Source organism: Orbicella faveolata, unplaced genomic scaffold, assembly GCF_042242905.1.
Source record: "Orbicella faveolata isolate gen_17 unplaced genomic scaffold, um_ofav_v1 contig_14, whole genome shotgun sequence".
In the NCBI taxonomy this organism is placed as follows: domain Eukaryota; kingdom Metazoa; phylum Cnidaria; class Anthozoa; order Scleractinia; family Merulinidae; genus Orbicella; species Orbicella faveolata.
In genome coordinates, this window is record NW_028301541.1 from 812780 (window position 1) to 829319 (window position 16540).

A 16540-nucleotide genomic window follows, 5' to 3' on the forward strand; every position below is an offset into this window, starting at 1 on the left:
GCTTCAAACGTCACCAACACAGACCGAAGACAACAGTGGCTTGAGTAAACAAAAAGACTTGCAGAACGCTGTTTTGAGGTACAACTATCGTGGCCATGTGATTCACAAAAGGAACAAATCTTCACAGTACAATAAAACTTTTAATCATCATAAAGTTGTTCAGTTGTATATTAAATACATTTAAACTGCTACATCATATCTTTGTTAAATCCATGTTACATCCACAAAATAATATATTCAACCAAGTGTAACTCATCATCGAATGTCTTTCTATGGTTGTACCTATTGCTCGCAGAAAAGGACTTATTTAACAAGAGGAGAACTGAAAATACTGTCCACGACTAAGCAAGAAAAAGATAGGCGCTCTTATTACAAGGCCACAGGTCCTAAAATTGACACTTGAATCACAACGTTCCCTGAGAGCAAGATCTACAAAGTGGGTCAATGACTACAGCCAGGTACGTAGTTTTCTGTACCCATTCAGTGGACCTAAATTTAAATACCTGGTAATAGTTTTAAGAACTCAGATCAGGGTTGATTAATTTCGGAATTTCATTATATAATTATCAATCTAATCAAGATTCAGCCAACCTGAAAAAAAAAAATAGAAAAAAAGAAATCATAAGAGAAGCACCTTTAACTAGTGTAACGCCAAATAATGAATTCTATTTATTTCCAAACGTCAGGTAGAGACTCACTCACTCACTCACTCCTCGTCATGCCTTTGGGCAAGTAAGGCCATCCAAGGACTAAGATAAATTGTTCATATTCAGCGAGTAAATAACAGACTTCGGTGCTCAACAACAAATATGGACAATTGTAGCCTAAAATACAAGCCTGAAGGTACGTTAGCGTGTGCTTAGTAACTTACAAGTTGATGCATTCAATGTTCGTGTTCATGGCCTCCTTCTCCATCAGCGATTGCTATCAGCACCACAAGAGCAATGACAACACCAGATACAAGAGCAACTGAGAACCCCAACATCAGCTGACGTGCAAGCAAAAACTGAAAATATACGATGTATTAAAAGATACGAACTCTAATATACGCAATCGGAGGCATATCACCTTCTGATGCATATATGTTTCTGATGCAATCCAATGTGTGTATAATAGAAAATGGTTTGAACCCAGGAGTATCAGTAGTTCGTATAGTGTGATCGTCCAGGTGATGGTAGTTCTGAAAAGAACTGTTGTTGGTGACTTACGTTTCGACAACCTGAGTGGAAGTCATCTTCAGAGTCAAGGGTTCACTTGACTCGGTGTCAGAGTCACTAGACTTGGCTCTAACATATGCCATCAAAAGAGTGTTAACTATTATAAGAAAAAGTCGGTTCGAAAAAGTTTAAAACAGTCGGGGCGATGGAGGAGGACTTAGTAAGTAACAACAGTCTTGGAGCCCATAATTTTCTGTTTTACTCACTGCAGCAAGCTGACGTAATAATCGCGGATTACTCGCGAGTTCTCACAGTATTTTCACATGATAGTAAAATTGGCTGCTTCACCAAAAATTTTCCGAACTATACTCGCCACTTGAAAGTAAAACTGATAGATTACAGAAAATAACGGTAAACTAATGTATGTTAATGAGCCAATCTCGTACCCAGATCTCTTGGGCAACCTTGCCCGAGCGAGAGATCTGAAAACGAACTTATGAGTGAGTAAGCCTCAAACCTGATCTCCAGCGGGTTCAATGACAACATGACCCCCTGTGAAGGGAAAATAAATATAACAATGCATAAATTTTCATGCTTTAACTGACGGATTGATTGCACTAAATAATAATAATAATAATAATAATAATGACACCTTTAAAGCGCATGTTAACATGTGGATATGTTCACATGCGCTTTACAAAATTATCTATAAAACTATTCACAAATAAAAAACTAAAATCAAAATCAAAATCCTAATTCTAATCATATTTACATCGAAATAAAAAGTAAAATGCATCACAATCAGTGATAACATAAATTAGAAAAACAGAAGAATAAAATAAACAACCTAAAAAGATTTTCTCTATACATGTATATCATCATTATAAACATTGTTCCAATATCGTAAAATATGTAATTAATGTCAGTTATATATCATAAGCCACTTTGAATAAATATGTTTTAAAAGAGATTTAAAAGTTATAAAATTGTCTGTTTTTCTAATGTTCAGTGGTAGTTTATTCCATAATTAGGGTGCACCTGCCGCAAAAGATCTGTCACCTAGAAAACCTTTGCTTGATCTGAAACTGTACTTGGTCGATGATTTCATGTTAATAAGTTACATAGATACTCTTGTGCTAGGCCATGGACTGCTTTAAACGTAAGGATTAAGATCTTGAACCTTATACGATGCTCTATAGGCAGCCAGCCAACATACGGTAAAATGACTTGTCCATGATTGATTGCCTCAGTAGCTCGAAATTCACTCCCAATCTTCCATTGAATTTTGTTTGTGAGCCGATAAAGATCATTGTATTATTGTATTTTCCGAGCCTCGTTTAAGCGAAAGTTTTCTCAAGCCTTCATTACCGCCATTCTGTCTTACGACAACAAGATCTTTTCTGTACAATTTAGCAAAAACAGCAGCATCCAGAACAATTTGATTTCAATACAATCAAACCTATGTAGGAAAGTCTAGATCATGAATCTGATTAAGTCTCTCATATTTGACTCCATTGAGAGAACACGATAGTGCGCGTGTTGCGCTGACTTGAAAGAGAAAACGCTCCTTTTAATTTTGGCCCCAAATTATTGCAAATTGCAGGTTTGAAATGCAGTCCTAACGTTTCAACCAAAACAATTAGAATACTCAGTTTCGTTTTCTATTATAATGAACTCGACTGCGCCCCGTTCTCCTCAGCTTTTCACTCACAAATACCTCAGACTCGTTTATCTAATTTTCTCACAGTCATTCATAATTTACCACGTTTAAACAAAGAAAATCGTGACCAAGACGGTGTTTGGATGCCTGATTCTAATTAGCATAGATGTTTAAGATTTTATTTCTCCGTTTTCTCCTTAGTTTTAATTTTAATTGAAAAGATATATCAAACAATCAAGACAGTGTTAGACCACATAACCAAACATAACCTTTTCTCGGTGTTTGGAAATGTGGTCACACGATCTTTCGTGTTTGATATGTTACATCAATATCAGGAGGTCGATCGAGTTCGTGATTCACTCGCTGACTTGAGTCCTTACTCACCACCATCTTTGTCTCCTCCTGACGGGTTGAAACTTGCTTCGCTTCTTTCCTTTTTGAGGGAAAGGTAAAGCTCAAACACGATCACAACAGCCACGCCAACACAGTAGACAATCATGGCGTACAGGGCTGAGTCATCCAGGCTTGAGGCAGGAAGACGAATACCAAGAAACACAGTCACCACTGTTGAGTTGAATAACGGAGATTTCACAATAGTTTACAATTATTCTGGGGTTTTCCAAGGGCTAGGCAAATGCAAGGTGCCAGGGCAAAAGTACAATTTTAAATGCCCAGCCCGGGGATTAAGAGGTGTGCGAATTCCCAGCTACTGCCCTGAGGGGGATAGGCACTGTGGGAATTGACTGGTGCATAATTACTATTCGAAAGAATTTTCATTGCCTTCCAGATTCATGATCCGCAATGTAGTCTTGTCTTGTAGAGAATTTTTAAACAAAAAGTTCACAAAAAAAGAGAGATCAGTTCGGTAGAGGAAGAAAAATTCAAAAGAGGTCTTACCTGCCAAGATAAGCGAAGACAGCCCAACACCACGATGGGCCCAGTTAAAAATGAAGCGGCTACAGGAAAGGAATCACAACAGTAAGCAACAATAAAAACATTTAAAAGGCCTAATTAATTAATTATTGCATAAATCGCAGCTACGGCATCCCTCATCAAGTAGAGTTTCCAGGTTCATCTTACGCATGCTCGTTTTAAAAACATTTACACAGGTAGCCAACCGTAAAGAAAATTGCGACGGAAGAAGTTTATCAGTCAACATACTTGGCCTCTCCAGGGTGGGGTCTAAAGAATGCCATTATTGGTTGAATGACAGCTAACACCAGTACAATAATACCAGTGATTGGGTGGGCACCAGCCTCCTGTTAAGTTAAAAAAGAGAGAGACTAAAACAAACTACCGAACTGAAAAAAGACTGTTGATTCCAGATAGTTAACACCAATGTAGTTACGTTTTATAAATGGTTCGAAAAATAATCACGTTACGTGCTCTAATAAGAGCAACAAAAAACCCTTTTAGCCAATCACAAAGGGAACAGATAATCAAGGGAACCAATCAAATACATTTAGCTGACGCGAGCCCAGCACGGGTAAACGATTGCAAGCGAACGACGATTGATAGCGTGAGTTTTTTAAGCCAATCGCTTAGCACTGTAATTGAAAAACTAAAAAACACGCGAATTAATTTCGACACTAGTGAAAACTGCTATAATATTTGAAAGGCGCTCTAATTCAAGATTTCATCTTACCTTGGTCCAACGTCCAGCATGAACAAATATTATGATAATGGAAATGATAGTGAACAGAACAGTCAGGATCATCAATGATCGGTGAAACTACGAGACAACAACATCGACCATAAACTTCGTATAAATAGAGCTAAAGCAGAACCTTTTTATTCCTTATTAAAAAGATAATAATGAGTCGTTAAAAACCAGTCCATAGTGGAATGTACAGAACACGAAATTACACTCGTACTTTTCGAGCGAAGTAGTTAGCACAGTAGAATAATTATGTGAAGTATTTCAAGGTCAAAATAGTCTCCTTCCTGTCCGTTACTCATAATGTCACACAACGCATCTCCCCACTTAAGAGAAGCGTTGCGTGACGAACTAAGGAGACTATGGTCAAAGTTCTTCTACACTTTGTAGGCCTTCTCCTAAAAACGTTATTTTACGGACGTCATTGTCATGAGGAGAACAGCATCTTACCGTGAACCACAACAGAACCTTCTCTCCAAATGCGACCTTCATGTAACGAGCCATGAAAATTCCAATCGACGCGAAACCAACCCACGCGATCACCATCAAACAACCTACAAGGAACAAGCAGCTTTCACCTTTTGATCTTGATCAACGCTTAAATCTCCTTACAGTGGTAACATATTCTATAGGAAAATTCATTACCTGACTCGTGAACTCCATGTTAAATTTCACGCGAAAAACCGATATCGTGCTATATCGGTTTTTCAAGTGAAATTTAACATGGAATTCACGAGTCAGGTTATGAATTTTCCTTGAATCGTAAAGCCTTCTTTTAAAATGAAACGTCTGTGTGAATGTTGCAATATTCAACGCGTACCCACGAAAAACCATTCCCGTTGAATCAACGGTCAAGACTGTCAGGAGCGAGCGAATAGAAATCCAGCTACAATCAGAAAACTTTATTTGAAGTTCGTGGTTGGCAAACCTTCATTTTCAAATAGTTTAAACAAGATTTATACCAATGTAACGACATAATAATGTTGTTTTCTGAAAGTGGTCGTCGCTCCAGTGCAATATCACGCAAAGCCTTGCTTTCAAGAATCCCAATTCCACGTTGAATACCTCGCCTGAGTAACTAATCAGGGTGCGAGAATTCTCTGAGCTATGCGATTCTTAAGTAAATAGAAGACGAGAATAAATAAAACCATGAACAAGAAGATATTGTCTTGATGCGCCATTAAGCTCTCATAAACAGCATTACAAGGATTGTATAGAGATCATTAAGGAGAAATGATATTTCAAGCCTGTGATCTGTTGTCTCACCATGGGTTTGTATGATTTCAGGGCCCTCCTTTTCTGCACCAAGCGTTCCGATGTCAACCACCTTGACTTTCTCAGGACTCGTTTTTGGAGTAGTATAGTGTTTACCGATGACGTCGCCATCTGTTTATTTTCAAGAGGAACAGTGTTAGATAAGGAATGGTTGCGATTAATAAAAATCAACGTCACTTACCCATGGGACCACTTGCATACACAAGATGCCACGACTCCGTCAGGTCCGCCATTTTACCATCTTTCTTCTTTCTCCGAAAACTTTAATTTAAAAATAAATAAATAACGAGAGGACATTAAACCAGTTCCAACGATAGCCAAAGCCACATGTAGTAAGTGAAGTATAATAACTTATTTTAATATAGGTAATCATACGGTTTCTAGTTCAATTTGGAATTAATTTGCACGAGTGAGTTTTTCAAAAAGCTGAAATTGCACGGGCCACTTCGGCGAGTGTAATTTCAGCTTTTTGAAAAACTCACAAGTGCAAATTAACTCGAAATTGAACGAGAAAAACCGTTTGACTACTTATTAAAATGAACATGAAAAAATTCGCGCGGAGGAAGTGCCGGAAGATCTTTCTTGAAGCCATTTTTCTCATTTGAGAAAACTTTTTTCAAAGTTCCAGCACATGATTTTCGTCATCATTTTACGTGATATCATTTTCTTAGAAAAGTTCCTATTGTCTTTCAGTCAATCATAATCCAGAATTTCGATGTGTAATTTGCACTAGTGTTACACTTTTTGCACTGATGTTACACTTTTTGCACTGGTGTTACACTTGAACTGCACTGACTTAGCCAATCAAAATCGAGTAATTTTTTCATGTGTATTATTACCAAAGTAACGCGCAATTTTATTTAGGGATTTACTCTTGAGTAAGACCGCACAAATATACAAGTTTACTTTGCAGGTTACTTTTAACGATCACATGGCGGTAGAACGTCAATCTATTTTTCCAAACATTTGTGCAAACCTCCAATAACATGCACAACTTTTGACCACGAAAACAACTCAGTTTGAAAGAAACTACTGCTTCCATGAATCATTTAGCCCTAGAATACTAAATAGCAAATTACATTTCTTCTCTCTACATTCACGCCGAAGAAGCAGGAGGGGCGCCCCATTGCTTCAACCCATCGAGCTAAAAAATTCTGGTTGTCACGTGATTGTCCGTCCGTCTGTACGTAGGTACGTACGTCCGCACGCGCTTCCATGTAAATCAAGGTATCCGCTGACCAGTATCACGTGACCATATTGCGGGCTCATTTTAAGAGCTAAACGAGGTCTCGTTTTTTTATGTTGACCGCTGCCCAGGTACAGGTTTTCGATCGGATCGCAGGTCTAAGCTGGGGTAACTTTTTGTAATCAGGAGTTCAGCTTTTAGGCTTGGCTAAATCTATATATTAGCTGGGTTATTTTTGGCACATGACTTACCGGCAGCTCAAAACTCCACCTGATGATTCGCGAAAGTCTACAACTAAGGACGCAGGTCTCTAAAATTCAATGATATTTTCGGAATCAGTTGATGATATCGAGGCTTCTCTCCAAGATTGTCCTAAAAAATAATGTGTTTACTTTGGGTAAACGTTTACCGAGTTCCTAAGTGTAAACATCTGTACTTACAGGGGACTTGTCAGGACGACCGTAACCTTCCACTTTGTAGTGGTCCACAGAGATGTTCCCGTCAACCTCAGCGCAGATTAAAGCATCGGTACCAGGCTGACGAGCAAAATATTAAACACAACAAGTTTTGCAGTCGACAAATATTGTATATTTTCACATCATTCGTGTCCAGGAGTGTAACTTATGTGGGTTCTGCCAAATCGTTAGGACTATTTGGAAAAATATTGAAATGGTGTTCTGTCATAGATTGCTATCATTCCACTCCAGCGGACAAGCCACTCTATGTTACAGTCACGAAGTAACCTGCGGAATGACGAGCCACAGGAAAGGTAAGCTTTTCTCGCATTACCAGTATATATCAAACCGAATACACTTTCTTACCATTTTATTCTTTTCGCTGTTAAAACCAATGGCCGCCCACTCTCCTGTAGTGCTGAGCTCAAATTCTACCTCGCCATCATCACTATCCTCATCCCCCACGGGTTTCATGGTCACGAGATACTGGCAGTCACCGCTGGACGTACAGCTCTCGGGCTCAAAGTAGCAACTTTTTGTTTTACCGCATCCATCTTTGTTTATCTGCAGCAATAACAATCAAAGATCAATAAGAACGAAAATCTCAGCACCTGTGTCACAGCCACATCCAATCTTGTCGATCTGTAATGTCATTAAGAATAAGTCATTTTGCGATGCAATCATCTTTGATCTTCTTCTTCTTCTTCTTCTTCTTCTTCTTCTTTGTCGCGGCTAATCGCCGTCGCAAAGTACAGCAACGACGCAGCTCAACAAGGTCGAACCGAAAGCATACATTGGCGCCTCTGGCAGCCGCTATACGGTCCATGTGTGACCTTGGAGCACAGCTTACAGCCAGCTGGAATCAGCTGTATGTTGGTTTTTGCTGAGGGGGGAAAACCGGAGAACCCGGAGAAAAACCCTCGAAGCAGAGAAGAGAACCATCACAAACTCAACCCACTTATGGCGTCGGGTCCGGGAATCGAACCCGGGCCACATTGGTGGGAGGCGAGTGCTCTCACCACTGCGCCATCCCTGCTTCCCCATGGAAGCAGACCTTAAAATAGCAGTTACCGAAACGGACAGGTGTAAACTAAAGGAAAAGCACCAAAATAAAAAATACTTAACAAATTTAGACTAGAGTTTTAGTTTGCGCCATCACGAAAACCCACTACTAATAATCACATTTAATTAAGTTCCTGGAACTGACTCTTCAATTCGTGTCGTCAAATGAAAAAATAAACACTGTATATATTAAATAAACAAATACAGTCAAACCTGTATTAAGCGGACCCCATATTAAGCGGACACCGTCCATTGAGCGGACAGCAGTACAAGTCCCATTTTTCTTTTCCCACATTCACTGTAAAAAATACCTGTATTCAACGGACACCTCTATTAAGCGGATGCAGACACCTTAAACTTGACTTTTATGGTCATTTCTATTGTTAGAAACCTTTATCAAATGGACACTGCAAAAAGAAGGCATGGTTTTTTTTTTGGTCAACGTTATAGTAGATGGGTCATTTAAGTTTGCCAACAAACTGAGCTGTCACAGAAATGCAATATTTTTGTTATTCGGTTTTGTTTTTACAGAACTTTTGTTCTTGTTTTATTTTGTGAACCTTCACATGATTCGATCAATACACATACTGTTACTGCATGCTTAAATCGCTTTACCTCATGTACATATCATTGTTTATGGAAATACGGTATTTCAGAGTTATCGATCGTTCACGAGAATGCTATTTGTCCCTTTCAAGGTCTTTTAATACTGACCGATATTGATATGACCCTTTTAAGACGAACTCTGAGGGAATCTGTTTTCAGCGGACACCCGGCATTAAGTGGACACTAGCAAGGGTTCCGAAGATGTCCGTCTAATACAGGTTTGACTGTAATTCAAAACTGAGCTTGCTGGAAGTTTAAAACTCGATCTAATTTGTAATTAAGTTTACCAATCCTCTTTTTTAACTTTTCTCACAGTCTTCAGTGATTATTTTCGGTTCAATCTCGTAAAACTTTAAAGCGACGAACGCCGTCCGTGACCGGTGCTCGATGTTGCGTTTGACGGCCTCGAGTCTCGTTGGCCAATTGGTCAGCGACGAGGATATTCTCACGAGACAGCCGCTCGGATCTCACTTGGATAGGCTCACCTGAAAGCTCTCAGTTGAATCCACCTCCTCTGCTGGTGGCCCAGCAACTACAGATGAGGCAATTTTGGTCCAAAATGTGGCGTAGTTATGAACGATGGTAGCTCTGTAAATTGACGTGAAACAAATCAATCGTTAGCAAAAGTCAGCGACGACTGCAGATCGTAGACTTTTTCCGATGCAGCAGTTCATTGCTCAGCATTGCTTTGGGTTAACTCTGTATGAAATGCTCAAGTCATTAGAACTTAATGGTGTCCGGTCGCTCGGATACAAAGTCGTTTCATTACAAGTCGAGTCGATTCGAAACACATCTAAAGTCGATTCGATAACTGAAGTCAATTCGATACAAAACTTTAAGGTACCCGGCAGTCTGAAATTATAATAGAATTTCCGAGTTTAGAATTGCCAAGCGATACTAAATGTTTTTGTTTGAAGTGGACGATTTGCTCCACCGTGAGGCCCGTCTGACTTCGAATCGGGTTCGTTTCAGAGAAGAAGTTCAGCGTATTCAGCTAGCAGAAAAAAGTTACCAGACCTCTACGGACAAAAATGATTTTTCTCCTTCTGGGATGACATTCTTTCGATCGATCGCTGTCATATGCGATGTCGGTCTTACAAAGAGAAATTAAGTGTTGATCAGAATTTTCGTTGCGAAGCTGTTTTATAAGTCCTTCGCCGCAAAAAGTGAAAAATCTAGACGGGCTGTTTTCTACACCGCAAAAGTGGAATAGGCATGCCACATATCCCTTTTAGTATATTATTGGTGCCTTCGTAATTTGGTTAAGTTTACACACAGGCCTAGCTAGTGCTCCATCAGGCAAGAGCTTATTCTGATTTCTGTAGCACGAAGCAACTAAGAGTATTTCTACTCCCCACTGGTTGGGATGCTAGTCCATCACGGGGTTACTCCCAGCATTACGTTTGCCGTTACCCGTTTACAGCTGTTTCGAGAAAGGTCGTCTTACAAACAAGGAGAAGCTTACGCGACAATGTCGATCATTATTATGGGTAATGGTGGTTTACTGCTGTGGCTCGATCGAAGCTCAAGGTGTTTCAGCATGTAGAAGGAAAAAGCAGAAACCCGTGTATTCATAATTTTTCCTTCCTTCTCGCTCAACACCGTGAACCTCAATCAAGCAACGCCAAACTCTTACTACCCATTTTACCAATCGGCATTGTCGCGTGCGCTTTTACACTTTTGCGGAACAACCCTTGCCGAAACAGCTGTATACATCTCGGTGGAGAGAGGCACGGTGAGAGCAAAAGTGTATTGTCCACGAACACAACGCAATGTTCCCGGCCAGACCTCGAACCCGGACCGCTCGACCCCCAGACGAGCACACTAACCATGAGGCCACCGTGCCTTCAATATAAACAAGTAACTTTTACAGCTTGTGCCTTCTTACATAAAAGTAATGTTTCCAGCACTCTTTGCGGGAGCCATCCATGTGAACTGGCGGGAGTTCCACTCAGTTTTGCCAGGATTATTATGAGTCACTGTGTTCTAAACAAGAAAGGTAGAAAAAAATTAAGCTAAATTCTGTTAATTGTGCTCATAAACGTTCAGACAATGTGCAATTTTAACACCAAATGCCAGAGAGGTTAGCATGCAAGCAAGCGTTAGCCCTTTTTGGTGAGAAGTCGAAGGACTCAGTGACCACTCCTGCGAGGTTTTCCAACTGTTCACAATTTGCTTTGTTTTGTACAGTAAGGAGTGAAGTAAGCTCTACTCTAAGAGATGCTAAGAGAGCTTGCCTACGGGCTAATGACTGATCCTTAATTATTACCTTCGGATCTCCACCACGGCAATGCAAATGTTTAGCGCCTGTCAAAAGTAGGAAGATAAAGACTTCAGTTATTATCATGTAGCCAGAGTTCGGATTCCTGTGTATAGAAATTTTTTTTCCAAGAGCTCTCAAGTTTACTTATTTAAAAAGAGAGAGCCCTACGCAGGTCAAGAAATTCTGATACGTTTAGTTACGACGTCAGAATAGCGAGACCTCCGAGATAAAGAATGTAGAACAAAACCTTCATTGCTACAAATGCAAGCGTGATATGTTACGTTCTACGTTTGTCACGCTCGTTGAAAAACGTAATTTCTGACGATTGAGGGACGAATTAGTCAGAAATATTATTATTCTGATGGCACAAAGGAGAGGCTCGCGGGGTGTCATGGACGTCTAGGGACCATTTAGGCGTCTGGAGGGAGATTTACGTCATTCTAGGTTAGTCAGTTTTCGTGTTCGTCCTCTTTTTTTATTATTATTAAAAGCTTTTGTTATTACAGCTTGTATGTATAATTATAAATGTTCTACGTTATTGATTTTGTACCCTTTCCTCGCGGTCTCTAGATGAGGAATACGTTCCCACATATTTCTTGGGCACATCGTAAGGGTGGTAATGAAAGGTTACTTCCCACCTTCGCGGGTGTCCTTCACGAAAAAATTTGTACGTACGCCAGTTTCCATAAAACCCCAACAAACTATATATCAGCAGAAAGCTTAATAAATGTCGTTTACGATAAAAATACAATTTGGGCAAATTTTTCTTTTAGGACGTGTCAGCAGCCGGTAAGGCGTGAAACGATCGAGGGTTCCTCTCCCGGAGGGGGCACTGCCATATATGGGCTATATAGGTCTGTGCCGCTGTGAAGGGTATGGTTTTCAAGCAGTTTACTCTACGATAGGGTATATAAATCAGAGCGTTTGGGTCTAGAATAGGGTATAATTTTTCACAAAACTGACTAGTAAAAAAAATTGCCACTCAAAAATATAAAAAAAATCAAATCGGCAAGTTTAAATTTACGCAAATCAGCCTCAACAGTGTCAATAGATGGGGGAATTTGGGGAGTTTACTCTAGTATAGGGTAGCAAAATTCAGCTGAACTAGCTCTGGTATAGGCTAAGGGTTCCAGTATCCGAGCGGCACATCCCCACCCAGAAATGCCCAAAGTACCCCCCCCCCCGGGGTTCCTCTACTGAATTTATCGCCTATCGGATGCCGTCACACGAGCAAAATGGCTGCACAGTCTTATTCACAAGGCCTCGATCAACACAAGTTTGTCGGGCTTTTTGGATATTCTGACTGGTTGTCTAGATATCAGCATCTAAAGTTGGAGTAGCTAAAAATATGCAAGACGTGTTGTGTAAATTGACGCCTCGGGAAAGATATGCTAAATATCCCAATTTCCCGACACAATTTCGTTTGTCATTATCCCTAGAATGTTCTGGCGAAAATTTCACGAAAATCCGTCAGGTCTGCATACCCTATAAATTGGATGTATTCCTGCCAAAATAAAATGCGAGATTTTAGCTCGTAAAGGTTCGCTTTTTGAGATTTTTAATACTTTTCTTTGTGACTTACTTAAATTTTGTAACATAAAAGAAAAAACGATTTTTTGTGCTGCCATAAAGTTGGGGCCGTTAGTGGAGGTTTGACTGTAATATTGTTGCAGCACAATTGCCGGGGCTAAACTGGACCACCAATAGCAACTACAGACACATATGAACCTAAAAAATTGCTTTACTCACAACCAGAGTCCCCCTTGACCAGGGGTAACGCATTTGCACAACGTGCGAGTGCAAGGTCGTGGGTTCAACACCCGCGGGAGATTCGGAGATTTTTTCTCTTCGATACTCGTTTTAAAGAGATAATTTATCTTTTAAATACCTTTAAGGGTTTTTCTTTTTTTCGTTTATGTTAGAACTTGATCTTGAGGACAGAGAAAAGTGGCAGTTCTCGATAGAAGGCCGCTATGGAGAAGTAGGGATGTAATATGTTTTGTTTTTTTTTCTTCCGAAGGCACAAACATTTTTATCTTTAAAACATGCTCATTGTTGCAAAGCAGTACCCAACACAATCAAAATATATCAATAAAACAGAAACCAACCAGAAACAGACAACGACGACGTGCGGTACGAATCAAGTTTTGCGACCTTTTACAATATAGCATAGTGTTTTGTATAAACTGTTTGTCAGTCGTTTGATTAACTGGTCGTTGTGGAGAGGTCATTTAGGTAGTTAGGGACGTGCTTGGGTGGGTGTTGCCGCTCTACAAAGGTTAAAATAGGAGTGAATGTATGGAGGCAAAACAATTTAAATCTTTAAAATATGTAGCATAGCAGTACCCAACACAATTAAAATATATCGCAAAGGTTCTAATTGTTAGAACCCATCGTTGTAATTTGCAAGGACACAGACTATGTTTTAAGATTGAATGTATCTATATCAGGTGACTGACCGACGCATCCTCAATAAACTATTTACACTGAATGTCTCGTGTTAAGGTAGTCAGAACTGAAACAAATAAGAATACGTACCACTCGGGATTTCGACGAATTCTCCTACTGGCGACGCGAGTGAACCGTCAGTTCTACGAGCTTGCAAAATAAATCCTTTAAACGTATTTGTTCCGGAGATGTTCACTTTGAGATTTTCTCCAGCAGTGTATGAACTGTTGGACACGCTGATCTTGAACGGTGACTCTCCAGTCTGCGCTTTGTTATTCGTGTGACGAGGAACCATGTCCTCGCACGTGCTCGACGGAGGACCACTGGAATACGCCCATATTCCGGAAAACTTCACAACCAGAACAAGTGAGACCTGAAATAAACGAACAAGGAAGACCATTTTGGGATTTGGGAAACCGGGATTACCTTGCGACTATGGCCTACATTAATGGCCTTAGGTGTCCAGTGGGGCACGATAGGGGATGAGAGAGAAGACAACACTCTCTTATCACTCATCCTCTCTAGATTTAGCCTACATGAAGTCAACATTCAAAATTCTCCCTGACGATCTCCATACTGTAACGATAAGTTTTTCCCAGGAACGGACGAGGGAGGCGCCTAATAAAATTCCTGTATCCATGCGCGAGTTTGTCATTGCTTAGCCTGCGTGGCAGGTGTTAGCGGGGGGAGAGAGGGAAACCAGAAGCGCGAAGTTCGCTTCTCTGGACTTCACCGTCCACAAAACACCGTAGGTCTTTCCCTGACTACGAATATAAGAACCTTTTTTCTAAGAGCGTTGAGGTTGAGATTAACCAAAATTTTAAGAACGTATTAAGAACATTCCTCAGGCTGGGAGTCGATTAAGAACATTTTTATTTAGCAAACATAAAATAAAGGCACCAAAAAAAATGTAAATTACGGGCATGTTTTGTATAACATTACTAGTAACAATGGTTTTATAATTACAAAATAACTGAGCTACTTCGCGCGCTCTCATTGGTCGATAGGTGTGTTTGGATGAGAGTATGTAAACACGGTTGTGACGTTTCAGATTCGCGCGTATTTTTGAGAATTATTTTATAAAAGCAATAGAGCACTTTTTCCGGGATTGGGAGAATTCTCGAAAGTTATGCAAACCCTCGACTACGTCTCGGGTTTGCATAACTGTCTCGAATTCTCCGAACCCTCCTCGTGTTTAGATGAGGCTATGTAAACACGGAAAAAGTGTTCTATTGTTCCAAAATAACTTCCACACCATCAAAGTCATGTTAATTTAAGAACATCTTAAGTACTTTTTCAGCCTCAAAAAGCGAAAAAAATATAAGAACGTTCAGCCTCAGCTCCATAATTAGACGTTCTTACAAAAAAAGAGTGTACTCTGAATTTGACGGGTTCCATTTCCCTTTATTAAGCTATCGGTATCAGCCCCTTCGGTATCCAGGGTATCAGGACGTTTCGTACCCAGCCCAGGGATAAAACAAACTAACTTGGTACACAACTTAGTCCAAATTGACGGAGTACGAATCGTCTAACTTGGTTACGAAACGTCTGAGTACTCAACGTCCGCCAAGGTTGAACTGAGACGACAAAGTTAAATTAACCGCCATAGCGACAGCGACAGCGGAATAAATGATTTTTATGCTCCTGATGCGATCAATATCCGCTGTCACGAACTCACCCATTGCGTTACATTGATATGTTATTCAAAATAATCAAAAGGGAAGAGGCTACTATTGACAAGCTTGCTTTGGTTCAAAATGTCAACAGATGGTACAAATGTTCTGCTTGTATAATTTTGAAGCATAATTTTGATTTACCAAAGTCCTCTGATTATCAGAAACAGCGCCAGAACCTCGCAACATTGTCGGCCCCAATCGACCTTCACGAATCTTCTTGAAAAACAACTAACGATATTCAGTTTCACAGGGAATACTTTCTGCATATATCGATGGATGTTGCATATGAATTATTAACTTTAACACATGGCGATCGCTTTTACCAGTAACATAGCAATACCAATTCAAAAGAAGCCGATGATGAATCGAAGTGTTCCTGAAGTGCTGAAGGCCTAGATCATCAGGAAGTTTTTTTTTTTCTTTTTAATTTTTTATACATTCAAAAATTTAAATACCAGCGTATTGTTAATATTCAGCAACATCCAAATAAAATTACTGGTCCTTGTTATAAACAGATTAGAATTATCGATCAGTTGATCGAAGTTCGATCTTTACTTCTAAACGCATGCAACGGGACAAACTAGGACACAAACCGCCAGGCACTTATTATGTCATCGATGGGCTGACATGCTAAAGATGAGTGCTAACTACACTCAAACATTATACAAAACATTACAGCAAATGTCGATATTCCTAGACTTACGAAAACATTTGAAAGAAACCAGCAATTTAAGTGTGTGAAAAACATCCCCTCTCCTCAGTTCTGTAATCACTATTGCAGTTAAAGCTGATACGCTTTGTGTGTTAACATATCGCTGCGGCCTACCTTGGCCATATGCTCTTTTCCGCAACTCGAGAATACAGCCGTGATTTAATCGATATTATGCTTGTTGTAAATAAGACTTAGAAATGTAATTCCCAAAGACCTTCAGTTTCTTTAAATTACCTGTAACAAGAACGTCATGGTTGATTTCCACCTGATGCTTTATCTAAGGACGAGAAACGTAAGCTTCGTGAACGACTGCCCTTAACCCAAATGCCGGAGTTCTTGATGCGCAGCAGGATATAAACATATTCCTGTGTCACCGTTTGTAG

General features: G+C 39.9%; 1 protein-coding gene across 1 annotated transcript; it reads right to left on the reverse strand.

The window, feature by feature from the left end:
* Positions 1-120: 120 nt before the first annotated feature.
* Positions 121-16529, reverse strand: LOC110062745 (ferric reductase 1-like). Its single transcript, XM_089286118.1, has 18 exons — positions 16392-16529; positions 13860-14142; positions 11328-11365; positions 10947-11044; positions 9544-9646; positions 7757-7954; positions 7376-7471; positions 7187-7245; positions 5931-6010; positions 5741-5860; positions 4925-5028; positions 4463-4549; positions 3979-4076; positions 3715-3773; positions 3202-3381; positions 1675-1709; positions 872-1006; positions 121-591 (listed from the first exon to the last, which is right to left on the reverse strand). Exons 1-17 carry the CDS (start codon positions 16407-16409, stop codon positions 884-886), a joined length of 1779 nt encoding a protein of 592 aa, XP_089142244.1. The 5' UTR covers positions 16410-16529; the 3' UTR covers positions 121-591; positions 872-883.
* Positions 16530-16540: the final 11 nt, after the last annotated feature.

What these genes read in the sequence shown, in the direction of transcription:
- LOC110062745 (XM_089286118.1), bottom strand. An exon ending in GTCGTCCTGACAAGTCCCCT is followed by an intron (nt 7,246 to 7,375) that starts GTAAGTACAGAT and finishes ATTGAATTTTAG; the next exon opens with AGACCTGCGTCCTTAGTTGT. An exon ending in TGAAATCATACAAACCCATG is followed by an intron (nt 5,029 to 5,740) that starts GTGAGACAACAG and finishes TGTTCCTTGTAG; the next exon opens with GTTGTTTGATGGTGATCGCG.